Raw genomic sequence first — 19994 nt, 5'->3', positions numbered from 1 at the left:
CAATCGGATTGGTTTCTTGTTTCTAGTAACGTAGCAACCGTTGGTCATGATAAACATTTCTAGGTTTCACAATTTCAAGATGGAGGAGAAACTTTTCGTATGTGTCTGCACACCCAGTTCTGTTCAGAACAAAGTTACTAATGTGACGAGCCTGAATTTAAAGATTACATGAAACTAATAATGCATGGTGAATGGTTGCCGATGTCGTCATTGTTCCTAGTGTTTTTATAGCCTACTTTTAAATTCAGTCTCGTCACATTACGTGACTGTTCTGTGCCACTGCTAGCTCGCTAGCCCAGCCTACAAACGACTGGTTGAGTGACCGGTGGCGTAACATGTATTCTGCTGTAATCTTGCACTAGTAAAATCTTGCACTTACATAAATGTTGTGTAAAAGTGGTATTTTGATCGATATTGTGAGTACATGAACCCAAATCGGCACGCTTGGCCATGACTACAACAGTGACCTTAGAGAACTACAACTCTGTATTAACTTGTCTAACACGCGCCCGAGCGTGGTGTACTGTGGGAAGGCAAGCGATGCAGAGCGTTAAAAAACGCTGCAGTGTGAACGCAGCGTAAGATGCCTCGAATTTGCCCATTCTCATCTGATAACCCTGGTTTGCAGAGGTACACACTCAGTCATTTCAATGAGGGGAAAGGCGGATATCGCGCGGGCCATAACACCAACAGTAGAACGGTTATCCAAATAACAAAGAAGTGTACAACACTCACGTTACAGCATGTATTCACACACGTACTTGATGCTATCTACCTTTCCATTAGCGACAGTAACTCAGCTGTTAGCTGCAGAGCTAATGTTACAGCCACATTCTAAGGGTAGCAAGCTAGGTAACGTTAACCACATACAGTAAAGCTACAAAATGATATAGCGTTAGTTAACTTACTTGTCCGAGGTTAGTAGCTGGACGAAGGAGTTAGTACTGATCCAGAATTTAATTTCAGCAAGGCCAGTTTTGTATTAGCTCAAGTTGAGGAAACAGTCGTGGCTGAAGTGTTTGGCGCAGAAATACAAAACAAATGCGCAGAAGTTGTGTAGGCGCATTTCCAGAGAAAATAAAATTAACCCTTGTGCTGCCTTCAGGTCACATGACCAAAAGGTTCATACCGAACCATCATTGTGTTTACCCAATTTTACCCAATACAAAAACAAATAAAAATAATTTTCTTTTAACCTTCTCAATGTGGGGGGTCTGAGACAGCTTAACGGTTAAAAGAAAATGCTTCACTTTGTTTTTGTATGCAGTAAAGTTGTCGCAATACGACGGTGGATCACAATGACTGATGGGTCAGAATGACCCGAAGATAACACAAGGGTTAAGACACTGGGTCTTCAGAGGCTCGGATGAAGGAACTGTAAAAAGATTTTTGTTTTCCTTTGTACATCCAAACTGAGCAAATGTAATGCTTCGTTCGTTTGCGAGCCATGATGTCTCTAGAGGATAAAAACACTTGCACGGTCATAGCTCAGTTTCTTATGGGCGGGCCAGATTCTCTGGGCGGGCAAAGCAGAGAGAGGGGAGGTAACCTTCCTCCTTGTGACGTCACAAGGAGGAGATTTTCAAACAGAGCAATTGAGCCTTCATTTTCTCAAAGGCGGAGAAGAACACCCAGGGCTTGGTTTACCCCTATTGAAAATTCTAGCTACTGGGGGACCAAAGGCAGGCTAGGGGAACTCATATTAATGTTAAATAACCTCCTAAAGTGAAGTTTTCATATCATGTCACCTTTAAATAGCCCTGTGGCTACCACAGCTTAAACTGACATTCGCCAACTGTGACCCGAGTTGAACTTTGGATTTCTGTGTTTCAACATCCATTGGCACTTTTCTTTTTCATACTCCTGATGTATGACTATGTTTATGTTTGCAACATTGTTAGGGAATGTAAAATATCCATAATAAAGTAACTCCATATTTAGACTTCATTCATGTAGCTGACAGGAGTGAAAACTAACCATTCTTCCTCTCTGTGAGGGGCAGCAGGTTGGGGGCGGGCTGTAGAGACAGGTCCTGAAGCTCACTGGTCACAGCTTCACTCTGTGGGCTGGGGGCGGAGCCAGTGGACATAGCAGGAGCCAAGTTGCTAGAGTCTGGTGGCCCCTCACCTGACTGGACCTCCATGGTGACCACAGTGAAAGGGGAGGCCGACGGGCAGACCTGCGAGATATAACAAACAAACCTATATCATCATAACATCAAAACAAGGATCGACGGATAGAGGATAAGTGTCTTCATCACACACTGATCACCCTTCCCTTCCTTTCCCCCCTCATCTAATCATGTCTACACCTCTCATCATCTTCATCTTGTTGCCTCATCCCTCCTTACTTCCTCCCCCTGCCGTATCCCCCCCTGCCGTATCCCCCCCTCCTGACCCGTTTTCTGAGCTCCTCCCCAGCAATGACGACATAACAGACACTCTGGTGTCCCTAACCCAATAATGGCACTGCTGCAAGAGGGACCCACTCTGTCCCCATGGCAACCCACCATAACAAGCAGCCATGAGCACTCCAAGACTCGGACCATGCTGCGGCACACGGCCGCCTCACCATGGCAACACCTTACGTAACCTCAGTCCTGTGTGTGCAGAAGCACAAATGCAGAGACAGCAGGCTACACCCACACTCCATATCCTCACATGGAGAGGGACAGCCTCGAGGCTAACCTGTGGAGGCAGACACCGCACGCACGGGAGGGTATGCTTTCAAGAGTTTGCATTTTTCACATAGGGTCAAAAAAGTCAAACATGAAACCAGTTAGTTAAAACACAAGGTACCAACAGGTCCTTTGTAACGCCGGACCGGACCGGTTTGGCTGATTCAAAGCCAGTTAATGCTGTCATAAGCCAGACAGGGAATTTACATTTGCCTTAGCAAGACAGCAGTTTCCTGTAGCATGCGAGCTATCTGGAGTGACAGAATGTGTCACCAGACTGAGAGGTTAGTCAGAGATTTGATACCTTTACCTACAGAGAATGTAGATTTAGAGTAGAAACTGTTTAGCTGAGGCACAGACATCTGACACAACCAATACCATAACTCTCTGGTCCTCATCATCATCTTCCCTTTCCTTTCCTCCTCTTCCTTCCCATCGTAGAGGAAGTTTGGATAAGCTAGTTTTAAATGCTGATTGTAAGTACATTCAAGCTAAAGCTAGTTCACCTTCACGGGAGATAAAGTTAACAAGGACATAATTGACAAAAATGAGATTAAACAAGAGAAACAGAAAAGTGATTCATGGAAAGACAGACTGAGAAACACATCTTGGCTCTTCAACCAGAATGAAATAAGAGGATGCCTACCTGAGTTCTTGATTTCCTACTTTACGAGGACAGGGGGGTTTCCATCTCAGTGGAGCTGCTCTCACTGTATTCCAAAGGAGTAGAAAAGGAGATGGTTACAGAGAGAAACTTGAGAGAATGTTGTTACGAAGACAATATAGACTATAATTATATTCAACTACCATATTCAATTTTACATTTTACTGACAGTGTAGCTGTTCTTCTAGTTCTTCCTACTCTCATGGCAACAGCAATCCTACAGGTAATTTCCTAAGCACCTGTTAGACAGAAATTGTAAAGTGGATTTTTTTCACCCAGATATAATAAAGTACAGGCCTATCCCAAAAGCAAATACAGTAGGCTAAGTTAAGAACATAAGATGGTTTAGATGAGGAACTAATAAACATTGAAACAACTCAAGCACCATGTATCATCTTTAATAAAGGTCTTTATTGTTTTTTTTGTCAAATAGGCCAGAGATGAAATAATGTCAATGTTCAAATAAGAGGTATGACGCACAGACAGGATCATATTTTTAGATGAACAGGTTGAAGCAGTGGCAGACCGTTTCCTCTTGACACCTGTCATGCTCCACTTTTAAACACATTATTAATGTCAATATGACCTATTTCGCTCTGCCACACACCAATTCTTTCAATGTCTCTTGGTTTCGCTCAACCAGAGAACCAGTGTTTAGCAAGTTTGCGATTAACTACGAAAATTAATCAGCACCATCATGTTAACATAAAATTGCTGATGCATTACTTCCAGGCGTGTTCAATCCTGGTCCTCGAGAGCCCCTGTCCTGCATGTTTTAGATGTTTCCCTGCTCCAGCACACCTGATTCAAATGAATGGTCATTACCCAGCTTCCACAGAGCTTGATAACAACCCATTTATTTGAATGAGGTGTGCTGGAGCAGGGAAACATCTAAAACATGCAGGACAGGTGCTCTCGAGGACCTGGACAACACAAAACACAGATTACATAAATGGTAGCATGGCAAATGGCATATAAAGAAAATACATATGCGTAGCACTACACAACGCAAATTAATAGTTTATTATAAGTAACTGTGTATTACGCTAAACTTAACAAAGTTAGCCAAGACATGGAAACGACAAGATTGCTGCACAGTGTCAGCTGTGTGTGATGGATGGTTGGTTGCCCGAGAATCCCTGCCAGATACATGCTGGTAAAAATTTGATCGAGATCCATTGTAGATATCCATCTGGTAATTGTGATACCCAATTGCACCAGTGATACTGAGCTGTCAAAAGAATCTTTTGCCTGGCTACCGAGCTAAAAGCCCAACATGCCTCTTCTGATTATGTAATCCTCCAAACCAGCGAACAACGCATAGCTTAGCTTTAACTTTGGAGTTATCTTCAAATAGCTAAATAACTACCTTGAATATGTTGTGGCTTGGATTTATCATGGCCCATGAGTGATAACCAAAATTGCTAGCAGTGAATAAATTGCTAGCAGTGAATAAACAAAATTAGGCTGCGATGATAGCTATAGCTAGCTAACTTAACTAGTCGAGTGTAAGAGTAGAAGTAGTTTAGCTTAGCTAGCTGGCTAGATAAATATATCTTGCTACTCACGCCTCTCCTCGTGCAAGTCTGAATATAACTTATCGCGAGCTACCTTTCAACTGTTGACAGCAGAACAGTCCATACCATACGACAGGTGCAATGATCCTCAATAAAATCAATTAATACTAGATTGTTAAGCAAGCAAGATAGCTAGTTAATGATTTGCTAGGTAGTTAGCTAGCTGTCTTTAGCTACCCCGGCGGTATAGGGTGTTGCTGATGCTGATTGCTGCTGCCGCTGACGTTGACTCTCATCATTTCCGATCATTAAAAATACTTTAAGCGCAGGTCCAGACATCTTCAAACAATTGTTCCCACAATTAATAAAATAATAAAGCCTATTGAAAAGTTTTCAATGTCAGCGTTAAACTGATCTCATCGCAATCCCATTACATTTTTTTCCATTAAAGATGCTGTAAAGCAGAACTGAAAATGATTTTTAAGTTCATCACACCACAGAATAATGTGTTGTTAACTACCCTTCCAAATTCGAATGAAAAAAAAGTATGTTAAGTATGTTAAATTAGGTTTGGAAATCGAGAGAAAATCAGCAGTCTTCTGTGCTTGAGACTGGGGGGGGGCGTGTAGCCTGAAGGAGCTGAAGCTCCGCCCCCTCGAATTTATTGATTTAGCAACAACAGCAACAACTAGCTAAATCAATTGCAGATGTCAGAACAGACCTACCTGCAGTCTCTGAGTGTTTTATGTGTTAATTACTTTGTCTTTGCATCGTACCAGCTGAGTAACAGAATGCAGGTTATCAAAACTGTCTGCAGACATCCCAACCTGCAGAGATTTCCGGGACGTGGCTTCTCCCTGTGTCTGTGATCTGACGTAGATAGGTGGCTGTGATGTAGATAGGTTGGATTTTGCCCCGCCTAAACAAAACCTGAGTTTTAGACCTTTGCACATGCTTTCAGCAACTAATTTCACACGTATATAATGTACTGAGAAGCAAATCATGGAATTTGCTTTACAGCACCTTGAAGACATTTAAAGACCTATATATTGATAACACTTTTGCATCATTTCAACAGTTAACTGGGAAGTTGTTTTCCTCTCACATTTCTTCAGGTATTTACAGATCCACAGTTTTGTCAGAAACAGATTCCCTCAATTTCCTAATCTACCAATTGACTCGCCAGTGGACCCTTTCCTCAAACCAATACCCCGAATGATGTCACATATTTATGTTCTGATACATTCCATGTGTTTGGGTTCCTTAAACTCAATTAAGACACTGGGAGGAGGAACTGGGAGAGGGGATCACTGAGGAACTGGGACGATGTTCTTGATAATGTACAAAAGTCATCTATCTGCGCAAAACATGGACTGATTCATTACAAAATAGTACACCGTGCTCACTTTACCAAAGTTAGGATCTCTAAAATTTATAAAGATATCGACCCAACTTGTGATAGATGTCGACAAGCTCCTGCGAGCCATGTCCATATGTTTTGTTCTTGCCCCACTCTAAAATCTTACTGGGTAGGAGTCTTTAGTTAATTGTCCAAGGTCATTGAGAAAGCTTTTGATGCTACCATAGCAATTGATCCAAATGCTATGGTAGCATTGTTTGGTGTAATTCCACCCATGCTTTCACTCTCTTCCCCAGAAAAAGGTTTTGTAGCTTTTGACACTCTACTCGTCAGACGCCTGATCTTATTGCAGTGGAAATCCCCGGCACCACCTCTGCATACCCTTTAGATAAGGGAAGTTCTTGGGTTTGCCAAATTGGAAATAATTTGATGTGTACTAAGGGGCTCACTTAGAAAATTCAATAAAATATGGGACCCCTTCATTCGACATTCGAGATGTGCATTTTCCAAATATCCCTGAGTGATGTACCCACTAATATGATATGACGGGCAGCAGACCAGCCTACAAGCTTAGTTTTTTTTGTCTCTTGTTTGTAGTGTTTGTATGGTCCTGATAGTGCTCTGTTTTTGCTTTAACATTTGCATGATACCCTGTTTTGATCACCTTTGCAGTGTTCATTGTTTTGTCTACGATATTGTTGTAAAATGTAATGAACAGATTGTGGAAGGGATTTTTTTTTTTTGAAAAGATATAAAGCCCCCCTAGGCTTCTGGTTTATTTGACCATCCCGTGGATCCATTATGAGCCATAATGTTTCCCCAGGCCTGGTATTTGACCACTGCCTCCAATTTGTACAGACTAAAGGTAATGTAGAACACTTTGCCTCAATGCATGGATTATGAACTGACTAAACTGTGCCTCTCTTGTTGATCTTTAATTCATATGGACAGTTTTCTCCAGCTCCTGGTCTGCACTGTTTGCTTTAATAACTTTTTCTGGAGGATAGGATCCCTCACCGATTTACTACTCACTACATTTCATCCATGTATTTTCTCTCCTTTGAGTTTTTGTTGTCTTCTCTAAGAGTTAGGTTGGATATTGACATTGACAATTGTGAAGCCCTTTGTTAAATTAATTGTAAAGTAGGCTATACAGATTTTTTTTAATAAATGTGTATTTAATTTCACAGCCAATTATGTTTGTTGCTATCTCTAGGTATCCACCTATCAACTCACTCACAGTAGTCCCAAGGTCACAGTTTTTTATCCTACATCGCAGATAACACCTAAATTGATTAACTTGTTTTAGCAATTCTACTTGTAACTTGTGTTAGCGATAATATAAGTGACACAGTTCCCGATAGGACTGTAAATGAATACAATAACACATGCAGTTCCTTATCCAGGTAAATCCGTAAGGAAGCAAAGCAAGAAATTAGATTAACCTTGACATAAATATGTATCACCCATTTTAGCAGATCTATGATAGATTTAAATCTCTGTTGGTGTTTAGGGTAAAGTAGTTGTCTTAATTTGAGGTAGCCTACATTATCTTTTTGAAAAGAAAAAAAAAACTTCTGAAAGGAGGATGCAAATGCTGTTATATTCCTTAAGGGTTATAGCTTAGGAAGAAGGAAAAAAAAGTAAGGCCCAAATCAATGACACAGTTCCCGATAGGACTGTAAATGAATACAATAACACATGCAGTTCCTTATCCAGGTAAATCCGTAAGGAAGCAAAGCAAGAAATTAGATTAACCTTGACATAAATATGTATCACCCATTTTAGCAGATCTATGATAGATTTAAATCTCTGTTGGTGTTTAGGGTAAAGTAGTTGTCTTAATTTGAGGTAGCCTACATTATCTTTTTGAAAAGAAAAAAAAAACTTCTGAAAGGAGGATGCAAATGCTGTTATATTCCTTAAGGGTTATAGCTTAGGAAGAAGGAAAAAAAAGTAAGGCCCAAATCAATGACACAGTTCCCGATAGGACTGTAAATGAATACAATAACACATGCAGTTCCTTATCCAGGTAAATCCGTAAGGAAGCAAAGCAAGAAATTAGATTAACCTTGACATAAATATGTATCACCCATTTTAGCAGATCTATGATAGATTTAAATCTCTGTTGGTGTTTAGGGTAAAGTAGTTGTCTTAATTTGAGGTAGCCTACATTATCTTTTTGAAAAGAAAAAAAAAACTTCTGAAAGGAGGATGCAAATGCTGTTATATTCCTTAAGGGTTATAGCTTAGGAAGAAGGAAAAAAAAGTAAGGCCCAAATCAATGACACAGTTCCCGATAGGACTGTAAATGAATACAATAACACATGCAGTTCCTTATCCAGGTAAATCCGTAAGGAAGCAAAGCAAGAAATTAGATTAACCTTGACATAAATATGTATCACCCATTTTAGCAGATCTATGATAGATTTAAATCTCTGTTGGTGTTTAGGGTAAAGTAGTTGTCTTAATTTGAGGTAGCCTACATTATCTTTTTGAAAAGAAAAAAAAAACTTCTGAAAGGAGGATGCAAATGCTGTTATATTCCTTAAGGGTTATAGCTTAGGAAGAAGGAAAAAAAAGTAAGGCCCAAATCAATGACACAGTTCCCGATAGGACTGTAAATGAATACAATAACACATGCAGTTCCTTATCCAGGTAAAGCCATAAGGAAGCAAAGCAAGAAATTAGATTAACCTTGACATAAATATGTATCACCCATTTTAGCAGATCTATGATATATTTAAATCTCTGTTGGTGTTTAGGGTAAAGTAGTTGTCTTAATTTGAGGTAGCCTACATTATCTTAAAAAAAAAAAAAAAAAAAACTTCTGAAAGGAGGATGCAAATGCTGTTATATTCCTTAAGGGTTATAGCTTAGGAAGAAGGGAAAAAAAGTAAGGCCCAAATCAATGTCCATTAGTATAACTAGAAGTATACTTGTCTGTTGTTGGTAGGTACACTTTACATTAGGTCTACCTGGTCAGGCTTTGCCCCCTTGCCTCCAGAAATATTGAACTTAGCTGCAGCTTGACACAGGGATAGCTTTTCAGCACTCAGGAGCACAATTGCTTCACTAAGCTCCTTTTAAGTGATTACAAGAGGTATTTCAGCACATGTCCTTTTTCAAAGGCCCCACTTGCAGGAGCACCAGTAGAAACATACTGCAATAGTTTAAAGACAAATACAACTCCCATGTGTGCTTGGATATTTGCCTTTAATTGATTTTTTGGGGGGTTGAAAATGCAGAGCAAATGGTGGATTATGAATGGCATTTTAAATGAAGATTTAAGAAAGAAATATAAAATGTAATGTATCAGTGTTAAGTAATGTATTCCTGAATATTATAATTATGAGCTGATCACGTTATTTTACTAATTTTTCATAAATAATCAAATAAAACAAGTTTGTGATGGTGGACTCAGACCCTACTGAGTGTGTATACATATGTGTATATATTTCTCCTTTATGTAAACTTTTCTTGTTAATATTCAGCAAAATAGATACTGTTTGAACACATGAAATATTAATGAATAAATGTGTCGGAACATACTTATTTTTTGCTTGTCATGGTATTGCCATATGATGAACCAATGTCAGTTTTACTTTCTGTAAAGGGAAACTGTCTAGTTCCCAAGTGCAAAATGGGGCTGTGCAAGGCCTTACTTCTCTGCTAATCTGTATTGTAGCTAATCTTTATTGTTGGCATTATACTTCACTGTAATTGGGTGTGGTTGCCTTCGCAAGAAAACAACCTTTGTTCTCTCTCATTAATTTGTTTATTGTGTGTGCTCAATGGGAAAATGTGTCCAAACATTTAACTGGTACTGTATATATATATATTTTAAATTATTTTCCCACCCCTAACGATTCCTCAATATTTGGACTACATAGACAACGTCGGTGTCAAAAGGTTCGTCTTGTTAGCGATTGCGTTGCTTGTATTGGGATTTACGTTCCGTTTCACGTTTTAGGAGTTTACAATGTTTTTGTGGCAAAAAAAGCTGTGTGCACAAATGGAACTCAGTGCTAGCCTAACGTGACAACGTCTCAACGTCAGCACGTTATCAACAACGCAGTTCTAGTAAAACAGAGTGATATCAGCGAGCCCACAGCATTAGTACCATAGCTAAAAGTCTAGGAAAGTTGAGACTTCTTTTCGCTAGGTACCTACGAACATGTCTTAATCTGCTAGACAAGCGGGTTCCCCTTCGTTCTTTTGGTGAGCAGTCTCACGAGCCCTACTTACCCGGCGTCATGGAGCCGACCAGCTAAATATTTATTTAGCACTAGCGTTGTTAGTTACTGTTTCCCTGCCTGTGTTTGCGCTTTTGCTCAGCAAGTATTGTGCCGTAGTGTAGGAGGACTGATCGACAAGCGCATCATACATTTAAGTCATTTAGCTAAGACTTGCATGTACAGTACGTAATGTCACATTAAATAATTTATTTCAACTCAAGCTTGTGTGGTGCGTCGCTGTATATCAGTTGTAAAGATTTCAGTAAAAAAAAAAACGGACCCATTTGCAACCGACGCAAGCACACCCCACAATTTCCCCAGAAGTTGTACCCTCTGTAGTTCTTTCTTAGGAGGCTCAGGTCCTTTGAGGTGTACAGCAGGCAACTGCAGATGTTCAACTAATCTATCATGCAGAAACAAAAGCTATTGTAATGGTTTGAACTATAGAAAACACTGTTAATTCCATCAATCATTGAGGGGATGAGACAAGGTCTCTGAGTGGAAAGGAGGAAGAAGGAAGAGGTTTGTGGTGGTTTGTGAGAAGCATACTCCCCTCTTGAGCAACACAATAAAGGGTGAGGCTTCACCTGTTTCTATAAATACACAGTTACTGGTTAGATATAACACTAGACTGATCTTCCAATTCATGCATTTGTAAAAGACTCACACAGGTAAGAGGACTTAAGCCTTACACTTACCTTGCTTTACAGATGAGGGTCATAGTTATTTTTAATTTATGCATGAACATATAACTCAAAGTAGATTGGTAGGTTGTGTTCAAAGCTGTGTCTACTGTTTATCTATGTATCTGTGTATGTGATTATAAAGCAATTGTTGTCATAGTTGTTTAATACAGGTGCTATATTTTTTACATTTTTCTTACAACATGTTTCTTTGGTATTTTTGGTATATACTCCCAGTTACGGCAGCTCAACACAATTTCTTATAATTATTTCAGAGATGAATCTCCTTCCCTCTCTCCTTCTGACGTTGGGCTTGGCGCTCACACTGATCTACTCTGTCCTATCAGGTAGGATTATAAACAGACAGGCCACATTTAAGAATCTCATGTGCATATATCATATATATTTTACATATTTTGCTTATCATGGTCAACAGAGGAAAGCTTGGGCAGCCCCTACATACAAAGTGCACTGGAGGAGGCAAAGAGAATTGTGGACGATGCCTATAAGTACTCCAGAGAGAAGTGAGTGAAGCTGACAGTTTTCCATCTTCTATTTGCATAATTGTCTTAGTACTTCTAATCTGTGTTCAGCAACTGTCTGGCTGGCAAAATATCGCAATGCGCATTGTTTTGATCCCAGTTGTGGTCAATTCAGGCAAAACAAATATTTCAGTGTTTTGTATTCCTTGCAGAGATGAATAGATACAAAGCGGTGCTTGGCCATGTTCTATAAATTATCTGTGCGTTTTTGTGCCTCAGGAGTCTGACCAGAGTGCGTAGCGAGTCAGTCAAGCCTTCAGATGTGCTACGTCTTTACAAGCAACCGCGCAGAGACACGCGGTCCGCCGTGAGAGCTGCAGACTACATGGAGAACACCCTGAGACTGATCAAAGCCAATGTACACCATGCACACAAACGCTCCATCAACCTAATTAATGCAACAGGTCAGTTAGACACAGGCATGCAAACAGACATAGTACAGAGAAACACACACGCTGATGTATCGGGCACTCACACACATACTAATGATCTTTTCCTGTCACCTCAGATATACTCTCAGACCAGGATCTTGAAACCATCGCCACAATGACTGGTTGTGCGGCTAGAGTAAGGCCTCCATCCTGTCGTACCACCCCCAACATCAACAAGTATCGCACGGCCACAAGTGTCTGCAACAACTTGTAAGGGTTTGTTTGAATTTGGCAGCTTTGCTTTAATTAAAACAAACTGTGGTCTGATTGCTCTGTTAGTGCTCTCTTGGAAGTCGCTTTGGATAAAAGCGTCTGCTAAATGAATAAATGTAAATGTAGTGCGGTTCATTTTAACAAGTGTAAACGCTGCCATCCGAATCTTGGTGCATACCATACAAGTGTACCGAGACCGCCTGAATAGTGGGTCTCGGCTTCCAAACAAACAATAAAAGCTGTCCAATCAGGATGCGACCTTATCCGTATCCTAGGTTTGGTGTTAAAAATGCCAGTGTGAGCGCTAAGCGAACCAGGACTAAATAAATAATTTTATTTTTTGGTCCGAACTAAGAGAATCAAGAGAACCGAACTTCAAGTGTGAACAAGACCTAAGAGCAACCACATTATCTTTTTTTCAGACTTCAAAAGCTAAACAAATATCATTTTCATGCATTTAAAGGTACCAACGAATTTGTGTGGTTAGGCTGTTGTGAAATATGAAGGTATATTTTTGAGGAAGAACAGCTGAAGTTTAATGATGTTTCTTTGAACCTTGGCCACTGAAACCTCACCACACATTTTGAAAACATTTCCCGCAGAGTTTCTAAAGGTTTCTCAATGTCTATTTCCCAGGAATAACCCTTTCTTCGGAGCCTCCAACACCCCCTTCACACGCCTGCTACCTGCCCAGTATGACGATGGCGTCTCTGAGCCTATAGGCTGGGACCAAAATAAGACGTTTAACAACTTTGTGCTTCCTCTGGTATGACCGCAAAAGCAGAACTTACAAATTAAAACAATATATCACCTTAAATGTCACAAACTGGTAATTAATACACCTGGAAAAAATGCTGTGTTTTTTCTCTACCGTTTGTGCTCAGGTCAGGGAGGTCTCAAACCTCATTTTGAACACAACGGATGAGGCCGTGGTGAGCGATCAAGAGTTCACCCATCTCGTGACCCTGTTTGGCCAGTGGAATGACCACGACCTGACATTCACGCCTTTCTCCCCAAGCATCCGCTCTTTCAGCAATGGCCTGGACTGCGACCAGAGTTGTGAGCGCTCAGAACCCTGCTTCCCCATCCCAGTCAGTGACTTTCACTCCAAGTTTTGAATCAATCTAAAGTTTGGAAGGGTGCTTCATTGTGTATAAATGGGGCATCCCACATTGTAAACACTCAGTTAAACGATTTTGCCATTAACCATAAACCGTCCTTTGTGAGCAGATTCCACCGCGGGACCCTCGCATTCCCTCTGGCCCCAACAACTGCATCCCTGTCTTCAGATCTGCACCTGTCTGCGGCACAGGAAACACAGCCTACATGTTTGGCGGTGTGAGCAATAAGAGGGAGCAGATCAATGCTCTAACGGCCTTCCTAGACTTAGGACAAGTGTATGGTTCAGAGGAGGGGCTGGCTTTGGAGCTCCGTAACCTGACCGATGACGGCGGCCTTATGCGCGTCAACACCGAGTTTACAGACAACGGGCGGGAGTTGCTACCCTTCACCACCCTAAATGGCAACATGTGCGCTACACGCAAAAGGATCACCAATGACACAAATGCCAGGGAGGTGCCCTGCTTCTTTGCAGGTTGGTAGATCACAACTGTGTCTCTCTTACAATATGCTAACACCTTTTAGTCAACCACAAACTTAAGGCAACCATAAACTGAAGGCAGAGACGATTTAAAACATTTAGGTTCAGTAGTTGGCTGTGGACAATTGTTAATTGGAACTTTTACAATGATGGTGCCTGTGACTATTTAAGTTGATGTTTAAGTCACTTTCTTTGCCCCAGGTGATGCACGTGTGGATGAGAATATCGCCTTGACATCCATTCACACACTCTTTGTGCGTGAGCACAACCGCCTGGCTCGTGAGCTGCGTCGCATCAACCCACACTGGGACAGTGAGACACTCTACCAAGAGGCACGCAAGATTCAGGGCGCCTACGCCCAGGTAACCCATGCACACACACACACAGTTTTTCTTCTCATGTTTACTTTTATCCTCTTATTAAGTATTAAGTATGTAAGTATTTTGAAACCTTTTCAAACATGCATTCATACACAGTATCTCTCCATCTCCTTATCAGATTTTAGTGTTCCGCGATTACCTGCCTCACATTGTGGGCCCAGATGTGATGAACCGTAAGCTGGGTCGCTATCCTGGTTACAATGAGGCTATTGATCCAAGTATCGCCAACGTGTTTGCTACGGCTGCATACCGCTTTGCTCACCTCGCCATCCAGCCCCTGGTGTTCCGTGTTGACACAAACCTCAATGAGAATCCTAATTTTCCCAGCGTACCTCTATATGAGGCCTTCTTCACCCCCTGGAGAGTGGTGTTTGAGGGTAAGTGACAAGGCAGGGGCTATGGATGAACTGCCTGTCAGATTTATATCACCTGGAAGTGAGAAACCTTTCATACCGTTTTTCTCTCTCTTTCTCTCCCTTTAGGTGGTGTTGACCCTCTACTCCGTGGTTTGATAATCCGTCCGGCCAAATTGGGTACTCAGGACCACATGATGGTGAACGCTTTGAGGGATAGACTGTTCCAATTTGTTATGCACATAGCTCTGGACCTGGCCTCTCTAAACATGCAGAGGGGACGTGACCACGGACTGCCCGGTACACACCTCCTTCTCCATTCCCACTTAAAAACTCACTCATTCCGTTTCCTCCGGAAATAAAAAACGCACAGCTGACACTTACCTCCCTCTATTGTTTATAAGAATTAACAGTCCATCAGCCCTTTTCCAGTGCACAGCATAATCTCTTTTCTTACACATTCTGGCTAATACATTCTGTAAAAGGCATTCTGTTCTATTGTTACTATTTAAATAAAAAAGGCAAAGGAAACCCATGTTTAATAGTATAGAATAAAAGAAAATGAATAAAAACAGAACAGTACATTTACAGTATACCAACTTTCATTACCTGTTCCCTTTAAGGTTATAACAAGTGGCGCAGGTTCTGTGGGCTCTCTGAGCCCAAAAACCTACAAGAGTTGGCACAGGTCCTGAACAACACTGAACTGGCCTACAGCCTTCTACAGCTTTACGGCACCCCAGCCAACATAGATGTTTGGCTGGGAGGCGTGGCCGAGCCCTTTGTTCGGAATGGACGTGTGGGCCCACTCTTCGCCTGTCTCATAGCCAACCAGTTTAAGAGGATTCGCCAGGGAGACAGGTAAGGGTTTGCATGCATCTAAATGTATTATGTATTACGAGGCCGTGTTTCACCTGTTACTGTATTGCTGTTGCCAGGCTGTGGTACCAGAATCCAGGCGTCTTCAACTCAAGGCAAAGAGCTTCCCTGACGTCAGTCTCTTTGAGTCGTATCATCTGTGATAACACTGATATCAACATGGTCCCCCGTGACCCCTTCCGCATTAGGTCGAGCTCAAACCCTCTTGTCAGCTGCAACCGCCTCCTTCCCCTCAACCTCTCACCCTGGACAGAGAGAGCCTGTGAACCAGGTAAATGGCCACTGGAGAAGGTTTTGTTTCATCGCTTGCATTTACTGTACATTCTATCAGAATGCAATGGGTAACCTTTCATTTGTTTCAAATCTGTATTCCCATTTCAATATACAATGATCCTATGATAGAGAGCACAGAAGTTGTCTTCAGGGTTCATGTATGGTATTTGGTTTTGCAGGCTCAACAGGTAGTTGCAATAATTACATTGAAAATTAGGTCTGATTCTGAGTGACGTGAAGTAATTTAAGCAAGCACAGCACTTACAGTCAAAACAAATCTTTTGGTGGTTGGTCTGTTTGCTGCAATGTTCCTTCTGACACAATCTGATGGTTGTATTTATGCACTTTAGTGCATAAAGTGCACTTTATGAATCAAATGAATCAATGTTTTAATAAATATGATAGATTATTATTATTTTTATGTTATGCTTTCTTCTCCTAAACCCACAGATTGTTTACAGGGACCTGCTGGGCCCCAAGGACCCCCAGGAGAACGAGGTAGTTCTTTATTGCAAAAAGATTATCGATGTATTGGGCCAATATATTTTAAGTTGTAGTTAATATCAAACGTTGTGTAAAAAGCCGACAGTATATCAAACTATATATTTTTTTTTCATTTAATGTGATAAGTACTGTGACAAGCATTAAGAACTTGACATAAACTGTCCATAACTCCCACCTACTCCTTGGTGATTATCCCCAGGTCCTGAAGGCATGAGAGGTCCCCCCGGACACCCCGGTTCCAACAGCAATGCTACCCAGCAACACTCTGCCTTCGCTGTCCGTCTGGGCGACACTAATCACTCCAGCAAGAAAGTCATTGTTTTTCGTCAGGTCATCTACAATGGTCAAGACCATTACAACACACGGACAGGGGTGTTCACATGTGCCGTGCCTGGCGTCTACCAGTTCAGCTACCACTGCACGTCCTTCATTACTGCGGGGAGCATTGACCTGTGGCTGAACGGTGCTTTGGAGCTGCAAGGCTTCCAGATTTTCCAAAATGGTCGCCACACCTCCACAGGTGACATGGTGTTGCAGCTAGCCCAAGGAGACCAGCTTTGGCTTGAGGCCAGTCTGGGGAACAATGGTCTCAGCTCCACCAGCTTCTTTTCAGGACACCTTCTTTTCACCATATGAACAACCTAACCCTTTACACTTCAACACAACTTTTTAAAAGAAAGTGTTGTAAACGTAATGTTGTAAATTGGAAGGGAAAGTAGTTCTAGTGTAGTTGTCAGTAGTGTGTTTCTGAAGGTAGAATATTTTGTTTCCAAATAGTCATATCTTTCCTATTGTTACAACAGATTAGGCACAGCTCTATAAATCATCCCCAAAATTCTTAAAAAACAATGAAAATTGTTTTAAAACTGATGTATGGCTGAGCGGTTAGGGAGTTGGGCTATTAATCAGAAGGTTGTTGGTTCGATTCCCGGCCATGCCAAATGACGTTGTGTCCTTAGGCAAGGCACTTCACCCTACTTGCCTCGGGGAGAATGTCCCTGTACTTACTGTAAGTCGCTCTGGATAAGAGTGTCTGATAAATTACTAAATGTAATTGTAAATGTATATCACTGATTCTTGATATAAGGGTTATATATAAGGGTTATATAAAATGTTGCAAATTGCCTTAAAAAACAATACATTATTTCATTTTAAAAGGCTTTATAAGTTGGATATGAAAGACTTGTGTATGTTTAGACCCTTAGTTTTGTATATATTTATATTTTTTCATAGTAATTTTATAAAATACCGGCACTGTACTATGAAAGCCCATGCAAATGAACTCGTCTGCCGTAGAGGTCACAGTATTAAACTACAAACAAAAAGTGTTTTAAAATGCCCAAATATGAATATGAGGTTAATTGGATGGCTTAATAAAATATCACAACATACTTAAATTGAACATTGCATTATTTTATACATTAACAACAACCTTTCAAAATCTGTCATCAATTCATGTCAACAAGATATATTTTTTCAAATTCGAAATAAATCTGGCATATTTTGGTCAGCTTTAACCCTGAGCACCCCCTTTGACTTCTTTCTGTTGATGGATGCAGCAGTCCAGTTTTTTTAATATTCAGCAAACAAGTTGAAATCCCTGTGGTCACAGCTTTTATGTGTCAACACTGTCTTCAAAGTAGGGATGATTTCAATCAAGAAATAATTTTTTGAAATAAAAGTTGGTATTTTGGCTTAGTTTAGTGGCTGTAGGCAACTGAGGAAAAAATAAAAATGGCTACCATTTACTATACATGATCCGTCAGACGTCAACTCTCAGATATTTTGTCTGACGGTGTTGACAAGTAAGCTGAAAGAGTGGAAAAGTGCTCCCAAATACTTATTAAGTATAACAACTACATAACATGATAATATGATCTAATTTGATCATTGTTGATTTACTTAAAATATGTTAATATACCCAAATGCCAAATAATAACTTTAATAAAAATTATTGTTTTTATCTGTAGTGTAGGCAGACATGGCTAGACAAAAACAGACAGTGGAGGAGCAAAGAAAAAGAAACTCCCTCATCAGGCAGTTCCCTGTATGTTTAATACTGATCAGCCAAGAGGAAAAAGATGGTTCTCAACCCCGTCCACTTGCACTGTGAAAAGTACAGACTTTCATGTATTTGTCCTTTCGGAACCAAGCCTGTATACACCAAAGGGCTCTGAAGAGCTAGAACTTGCCCATGCTGGCCTTGGAAAAAGGATGCTCAGTCTAGCAGACCACTTGAAGCACAGTGGGGTAAACACATAATACAATAATGTAAAATACTCAATAATTCTCTTTTTATTTTTTTATTTTTTTAGATTGTGTCTCTTGTAGAGGATGAATACTCTAACCTGAAGACCCTAAAAGGAGGATGGATGAGATGGATGAGATTGAAGTGGAGACAGCAGTGGTACAGGCTGTGAAGGTAGCAGCAGTCTCATTTGAGGACTTGGTCCAGTTCCCGGTCAGAGAAAAAACAACAACCCTCCGGAAGCGATCCAAACCGCCTCCCATGAATTTCACGAGCAATGAACATTTTGTTTACGTTCAGGGGAAGGGCAAGGGAAAAGGGCCAAAGCAAAAGCCAAATCTCAAGAAGAAGACGGAGGAGCCATGCACCATCTGCCACCATGCATATGGGGACAGAGATGACCCAAAGAGCACGGAAGAGTGGCTGTCCTCTTATAAAAAATGTTTTCGGGCCGGCACATAAAAAACTCACAGCGGCCCATTGTATTTTTTTTTTTTTTTGGTCGGGCCGGCGCATAGAGAACTGACAGCGGCCCATTGGTTAATTTCCTTAATTGGCACTTGCCTGACCCAATCAAAAACAGGAAGACACGAGCTGTTGGCTAATGCCTAACATCGTTTGGCATCGTTTAAGTTTAGCATCAATACATGGAGAAACGAGAGCGCAAGAGAGGCGCAGAAAAGCAGAGAGAAAAAGCTAAAAAATCTACAGGCGGATGCCTGCATTAATAATCCAGTGTTGTTCAAAGGCCATGCAGCTTTCCACTGTTACTTGCACTTGAGTATGGACATTGTGTACTATATGGCCTCCAAATCGTCAATAAAAAGTCAGTGAGTATACTGCTTCTCTTGTATTGGTGCTCTTTTCCAGGGCATATACTACTCTCAGCTTTATTGTAGCTTTTGGGAAGGGTTGTGGTTATTGTATTTAAAACCTGTTTACGGTCCTGTTTCGCCCGCGTTACAAAAATGCTGCCCCCCCCCTCCCTCAGTTACGACGCACTAAATTCTAACAAATATATTTTTTTAGACGCTACACATGTTATACATCATTGGAAAGCTACGATTCTTGTGCTTCCATTGAAATAAACCAATTCAAGATCAAGTCGCAATAGCAAGCAAAGTCAACGTCTTTTTCCGGTGAACATTCCTTCAACAATGCCAAAGAAAAAAGTTTTACTCACCCTAAATGGTTCAAATAGGTCCAGGTGTGCAAATCATGCCATCAAAACTTGATCTGCTTACAGTCCCAAGGGTTCAAAGTATCTAACCATGTAAAGTAATTCGTCCAAATACAATGTTTTACGTTCATGAATAGCCATTATCCTTTGTTTCATCATGCAAGTTAGCCGACGGAAGAAACAACTTGTTCACATAAAAGTGCACTTTTCTCCGGTTAGCAACGGTCTATTTACTATCCAAAGTCATCAAAA

The 19994-nt window shown here is 40.9% G+C and overlaps 2 protein-coding genes across 2 annotated transcripts in view; one reads left to right on the top strand and one right to left on the bottom strand.

Annotated features, from left to right (window-relative positions):
- mrtfaa (myocardin related transcription factor Aa) overlaps positions 1 to 5125 on the bottom strand; it is a 32170-nt gene extending 27045 nt beyond the window's left edge. The window contains exons 1-3 of the mRNA XM_062479014.1: positions 4953 to 5125; positions 3324 to 3387; positions 1978 to 2179 (exon numbers count right to left, since the gene is read on the bottom strand). Coding sequence (XP_062334998.1) covers positions 1978 to 2143 — 166 coding nt within the window. The 5' untranslated portion in view covers positions 2144 to 2179; positions 3324 to 3387; positions 4953 to 5125. The remainder of the gene's footprint in view (positions 1 to 1977; positions 2180 to 3323; positions 3388 to 4952) is intronic.
- Positions 5126 to 11416: 6291 nt separating this feature from the next.
- On the top strand, positions 11417 to 17022 carry LOC134037228 (eosinophil peroxidase-like). The gene is made up of 14 exons (XM_062482536.1): positions 11417 to 11486; positions 11576 to 11663; positions 11901 to 12085; positions 12190 to 12322; positions 12962 to 13091; positions 13210 to 13416; positions 13556 to 13919; positions 14127 to 14287; positions 14424 to 14682; positions 14788 to 14958; positions 15282 to 15519; positions 15597 to 15808; positions 16261 to 16308; positions 16514 to 17022. The coding sequence occupies exons 1-14, from the start codon at positions 11417 to 11419 to the stop codon at positions 16948 to 16950; spliced, it is 2703 nt and encodes a 900-aa protein (XP_062338520.1). The 3' UTR covers positions 16951 to 17022.
- The last annotated feature ends 2972 nt before the right edge of the window (positions 17023 to 19994 follow it).

The sequence above is a fragment of the Osmerus eperlanus genome, chromosome 2 (assembly GCF_963692335.1).
Source record: "Osmerus eperlanus chromosome 2, fOsmEpe2.1, whole genome shotgun sequence".
Lineage (NCBI taxonomy): Eukaryota > Metazoa > Chordata > Actinopteri > Osmeriformes > Osmeridae > Osmerus > Osmerus eperlanus.
This window is presented reverse-complemented; position numbering and strand designations above follow the sequence as displayed.

What these genes read in the sequence shown, in the direction of transcription:
- LOC134037228 (XM_062482536.1), top strand. Translation starts at nt 11,417, where the DNA reads ATGAATCTCCTTCCCTCTCTCCTTCTGACGTTGGGCTTGGCGCTCACA. An exon ending in AACCCTGCTTCCCCATCCCA is followed by an intron (nt 13,417 to 13,555) that starts GTCAGTGACTTT and finishes CTTTGTGAGCAG; the next exon opens with ATTCCACCGCGGGACCCTCG. An exon ending in ACGTGACCACGGACTGCCCG is followed by an intron (nt 14,959 to 15,281) that starts GTACACACCTCC and finishes GTTCCCTTTAAG; the next exon opens with GTTATAACAAGTGGCGCAGG.